At 35.0% G+C, this 6,174-nt stretch overlaps 1 protein-coding gene across 5 annotated transcripts in view; it reads left to right on the top strand.

The window, feature by feature from the left end:
* Positions 1-4,173, top strand: part of LOC139693278 (GTP-binding protein 2) — a 44,198-nt gene extending 40,025 nt beyond the window's left edge. For all 5 annotated transcript variants that reach the window (XM_071591388.1, XM_071591386.1, XM_071591390.1 and 2 more), the window contains exon 9: positions 1,729-4,173. In XM_071591388.1, coding sequence (XP_071447489.1) covers positions 1,729-1,986 — 258 coding nt within the window. In that variant the 3' untranslated portion in view covers positions 1,987-4,173. The remainder of the gene's footprint in view (positions 1-1,728) is intronic.
* Positions 4,174-6,174: the final 2,001 nt, after the last annotated feature.

The raw sequence follows: 6,174 nt of genomic DNA, 5'->3' as shown, positions 1-6,174 counted from the left end.
TAGGATGTAAGAAGGATGCAGAAGATTTTCCCAAAGGACTGCAGTACGATTTTAATTAATTTTTAATTACCTGTTTTCTCCTACTTGATGGTTATGCATAAATTCTAATCAAATGGAATGTTGATAGAATTGAGCTCTTATGGCTAGTAGTATTAATTAACTGAAAAACTACAATAGCCGTAAACAGTTAGGAACAGAACTGTTTATGGCTATTGGAGTTTTTCATTTATTTAAATGGAATGTTATAATGGAATATAGAATGTAATGGAATGGAGTATATAATGGAATCTTATGTTAACAATCACATAAAATATATTCTTATTTGTGAGCAATATTTAGAGCAGTGATAAGAAATAAATCAAAGCTGCTGTTTAAAAAAATATATGCTTTATTGGTGATCGATTTCAACACAACATATCTTCTGGCGAGCCAAGCTAAACCAGAATTCTGTATCTAGACCAGTCACAAGTAAATCATTGGGTGGAGCAGCTGAGTTTAACTTTCTGCTCTAAGATCATCGAGGAGTTAGTCCTGAGTATACGGCTCTCACCATAGGCATTCTGAGCAATCAGAAAAAGCGGGATATTGAAAGTAAATGTAATAGAAGCTGATAATCCAATGAATGTTTATGCTGGTAATGTCAACTACCAACTCCTAGTTAAAAATGTGCAAAACATTGTTGCCGTCATAATTTATGAGAACTAAATTGCCATTAAAGAATCTACAAAAAGATATATCATGGATTAGCTGAAAGCATTCTGTATATTTCATAGGAAATGAAATTTATGACAAAACGCATTTATTAAAGTTTTTTTCTCTGGAATGAAGATGACCAACCTATGAATGAACACTCTTTATGATTAAATATATCCAAGGAATATGACTCCTTTCTCTGAAAAAACAGGTGTATGATCTGCTCATCTGTTTCCCTTTGTAGGAAATTGGTGAGAAATCATCTTATGTTGTGCATTCTCTCTTCAAATTCTCCCATCTACTTAAATATATTTCAGACAATACGTTAAATTCATGTTATATGCCTCTCTTAAGTCTGGAAGCTATCACCAGATTTACCTTGTAGGCATACACATTTAATTTTTACCTTTGACGATAAACTTGTTGGAAGTACGGAAGGAATATCTGGTATCACTGATGACATGAATAAAATCTTCAAAGGCAACTTCTTGAAATGAATTGGATCAACTGCTTGGCATTACCCAGTCAGTCTTTTCACCACCCTTCGGAAATGTTTTGGTCAAGCATGCTGAGGATTCATGTTTGTTCCTGAATAAATAGGAGACATGCATGTATCATGGTCACCTCCCCCTCTCTCAATTGCTGCTCTCAGCATTTAAGTACAAGACCACTCCATATTCAACCAGAGTGGAGCGGGAATCGTGATGGATCATTGGCCATTGAATGGCAAACCACGGTCTGTAGGAGGTGTCCATCCAGCTTGCTTGTACCCCTAGTGTTCAAACTCACCAGTCCTTTTGTAACCATTTTATACTACTACTCATTCTCATGCTAAACTTGAAGATATGTATCCTCATGTACACCTTTACCACTTAATTTTAGTTTATTATTAAATTTGATTATAATTGAAGTTGATTAAATGCTCTTTACAATGTTGGTGCATAGCCAAGTTTGCCTTGGGATTGATGATGTGAAATGCATTCAAAGTTGCACAGTACTATTCTTGTTTTGAGTGACCCTTTCTTGTTCTCACAGGCTACAGTGTGCGTGCTCTTCCACGCAACAGCGATTCATCCTGGTTTCCAGGCAACAGTTCACGTGGGGAGTGTTCGGCAGACAGCCGTTATGGAAGGCATCATGGCAGCTGGTGGCATCCACACAGATGACCGAGCCTCGGTGCTCTTCCGGTTCCTCTGTCACCCGGAGCGCCTCTGCGTTGGAATGAGGCTCCTCTTCAGGGAGGGACGCACGCGGGGAATTGGAAAAGTCACCCAGGTTTTCCCATTACATTGAACCAGTTTGGTTTTGTTGTTGTGGGTTTTATGCTCTTGCTTGCTGGCCATTGCTGCGACAAACAAGTCACGCCATCGTCCCGAGTGCTTCTATTGACTTCTCTTTATGCCAAACGTGGGTGATTTTAGAATGTGAAACTGTGATTGACCTCATCAGTTAAGTATGGGCATTTGTGCCGCTGAATATCTTTGTTGAGTATCGAAGATGTTTGCACTCATTCGAACTAGTTACTGAATGTGTTACTTTAGGTGAATGTTTATGCAGTTTTTGGAGCGAATTCCATTGCATGAGCATGTACCTAGTTTTTAACCTTCAAATTATTGCAAAATGTAGCATATATAATGCACTGTTACATATTATGATATATGTAACTCAGGAGTACCATGAGTTTGTTGTTAATTCATTCCTTGTGGGGTGGTCAGAGAATGTAACAAATGCATAAATGACTCCTCATTAGGTAAACATGCAATCATCTTCTCAAGCATTGATGCTTTTATTGTGGTTATACATATACTAATACATCCTTTTTTTTAGCGCCTAATATTTCTTTAGAGCATTAGTTGTTTTCATGCTTTATTCTACTTTGTGATTATTCAATTCAGGATATTTTAACAAGCAACATAATATCATTAGAAATATTGCATCTATAAGATACAAAGTAACTTTGAATAAAATGCAAGTAAGCCTGTTCAATCATGTAACTCTTCACTGGCTGGAGTCAACACACAAGTACCTGGCATCTCTACATTGCCTATCTCTGAATAGTTCTGATGTTCATAGTGTTTTTGAACAGTCAGTCCAGTTCAGTTTATATCGTCTGATATTTGCTTTTTATTCGTGGCTTGAAGTTTGCATTTGATGCTGGCACACATGTGAAAGTGCGAATGAGTTATTTATGTGTCGTCCCTGAACTGATGAGAAAGCTCTCATTCTGATTTTTCCCAGAATAATGAATTTCTGGGTTTCACATTATTACATGTGCGTAGTTCTTCATTTTTTTGAATTTGAGACTATTGCTCATTGAAATAGAGACATGTCTCTGAGCTGAAATAAGCAAAATGCAAAATTTTCTACATTAGAAAAAGCTTTTGCTTCTATATTAAGGACTTAGCACTGCAGTTGAGAAGTCTGTCAAACATTTATATGTGAAAAGCAATCTGTTGTGCATAGTATATTAATAGTTGAAAGTATTATGCTCTTATTATTGCCTAATAATAATTTGGTTGCTGTGCCAATTAATAAAATTGAGCGTTTCTAAATTTAGTCAAACACCGGGCTTTGTACTTATACTTGTTTGGCATCCCAACTAAATGCCATTTACTCAGCTGCTGTTGGCATCAATTTGTATCTAGACCATGATGGTAAATGATATCATACCAATATTATTTAACAGTAACACTGTAGATGTTTCTAAATATAAAGGTAGGCCTGGCTAGCTAAGGTAATTTTAACAATATGACAACGACGAAGTAGGTCAAAATATTATAATACTTCAACCAGAGTATTTTATTTAGAATAAATTCATAAGGAATCAGTCATTTTAAACTGGAATTGCAATATAGCAGATGTAGTCATGATTTTAGGCCATGTAGTTTAAATTTTACAGATTTATTGAAAGTATTTATTGCACATTATAGAAATATATAATTATTTAGAATTGACTCGCAAATATTTGGACTTAGTTTGCTTCAGTATGTATGTACCAAGAATGCTGATATATTTATATATTATTTTTAATGGAAGAATAAAACCTTGAATTTGGGAAGAACTGGAGTCGGAGAATTATCCTTTATCATTTATGTACAAATAAATTTAAATATATTCAAGTTATGTAATTCAGAATATACAGTCACTAATTCATCTGGATCATATTTTTATTCGGAATAGTGGACCTATGAAATTGTTGTCATGGGCTGGGCACATTTTCAGTGCATTATCACTTTATAAGTCTAGTTGTACAAATAATTAATTATGGCATTTAAATCAATAGATTGCAATTTTTCAGTGGTTAATATACTTGTAAATAATTTTGCTGGTCACTCATTTACATTTGCTTGCAATTTTGCTGAATATTTCTCATAAACTGCTATTTTTTTCTTATGCATGCAAATTTTATGCAATGTGCTGCTTCTCTATGGTGGAGTGAGTTATGGAACCTGCTGTTGTTATTATCCATTCTAGAACTGTTTTTACTGTTTTAGTTGATGTATTTTTTATGTGAAGCACAAGTATTAATGTAAGAATAAGTTGGGAGATTCAGTTGTGATTGCATCATTAACAAAGCAATAGCCCTTTGCTCTAACTCTGTACATGTTCAACAAAGGTGGGTTACTGTTTCAGTAAAGTTGGGTTGACAGTAACTTGTATTTGGCTTATCAAAGGTTCACTGGTTTGACCTTTGTCACTTTTGTTACATATTTTTTATTCATGTCCATCATACACTGCCATTTATTTAATTCTGTCATTTCTGTGTTTCAAATAATTTGAAGAATGCATCCAAGAGGCAGATCAGATGGGGCTTATTGAGATTAACATTGTGGAAAAAGAATTCAGTTATGGCTTGGAAAATGGGGAAAGCATTTCAATAACATATTTGTTTTCACCAAAGATATTTCATCAAATGTGAAAGTGAATTCTTTTTTTATTTATTTATTTATTCAGTATTAGTCCGAAAACAGCACATTTTGGCCTTTACATCGAACTTTTAACAATGATAACAATGGTCACATTTACAAACACCCAAGCCCTAGATGGAGGGAAACTCACCCAGGCGGGAATCAAACCCGCGACCCTTGGAATGGCAGACGAGGACGTTACCCCGCCGCCACCGGGGTCGGCTTTTGATGAATGCCTCCAAGTGGGAGAAAGCAATACTGCAGTACATTACTGCTGTACCATATTTCTTCAAGGCTATCCTTTTACAATGAGAATAGCCATTAATTGAGACATTAACCTGAGAAGAAAATGTGACATTGAGTATTTAACTCTCCTCATAAAATTGGCCCTTTAAAAAGCATTATCTTCCTTGGCATTTTTTCAATCAGTGGTAAAAATGTACGTACCAGAAAATAGTGTTTTTTCTTTTCTTTTTGGGTGATAGACTTTGAGGAAAGTATGCAATTAATGGAACAACATACTTTCTGAAAGTAATTGAGATGCAGCATATGGCACAAAATAACTTAAGTTCCAATACTATGCTTTGCTGTTATTTAGTGGTCTCACCAACTTGCCATGGAAACTTTGAAAGTTAATGTTTAACATACACATCTATCATAAAACTCATGTTTTATTCATATCTTACTTTACCTGTTTTTAGTCACAATATATTTCTAGCGACTATTTTAGTGGGAAGATATTTTAAACTTTTTGGGACATTTGCATACATATTGCTCAATGATCCTTCACGAAATCAGCTTCTCTGTGATTAATATGACTTAGACGAAATTTTGCAGATCCTGGCATTCACTGCAGGAATTCTACAGCTTTTTATATTGTTAGGCAACATTCTTCAATTAGTTGAAAATTTACTAATGTAAAAACACCAATTCCATACTTTGATATGCATATGTGATATTGAGGCCTGTACTGAGAGTCTTGTGTGTGCGCATGAATTATCTAAGGTTGCCTTTGCTGTTAAATGATCCATGACAAATGGAGGTAATGGATACCACAAAAGTCTGCGCACTCTCTTTCCTCACTTTTTTCTTGTAGATACGCCACTCTCAGTACAGGCTTGTCTTGCAATCACATATTTTGTATTTTTCCTGTGAGTATATTTGAGAAGCATTACTAACTATGCCTTGTCTTGTTTTACCAAATGATTGGAAAACATTGAATAAAAAAAAAGTTCTGCAAAAGGATTGAAATAGCATTCTCACATTTCCTAGCCAAAACTTCAAACTTCCTTTACTTTTGAGATCATCTTCCCTTTTAGCAAATACTGCAAGTTATTTTTGTATGAATGCGTTCCTGTCAATAGATTAAGTGAAAATATTGTGAAATAAGTGAAACTATTGCTAAAATCCACTGTAGTGTGCGTGGTCTTATTCATAGGTTTCCATGATGGTGAGATAATTATCATTGCGAGTTTAGCATGACAAATGCCACTGGATGAGATGGGCAATGAGCAATGGGTAACTGTCATTTCTATTTTGCACTTTTTATGTGGCTTACCTCATCATTTCAACG

Source organism: Hetaerina americana, unplaced genomic scaffold (genome assembly GCF_022747635.1).
Source record: "Hetaerina americana unplaced genomic scaffold, ioHetAmer1.1.p SCAF_456, whole genome shotgun sequence".
NCBI classification, from domain to species: Eukaryota; Metazoa; Arthropoda; class Insecta; order Odonata; family Calopterygidae; genus Hetaerina; species Hetaerina americana.
The sequence above is the reverse complement of the archived record's forward strand: the minus strand, read 5'-3'. Positions and strand labels throughout refer to the sequence as shown.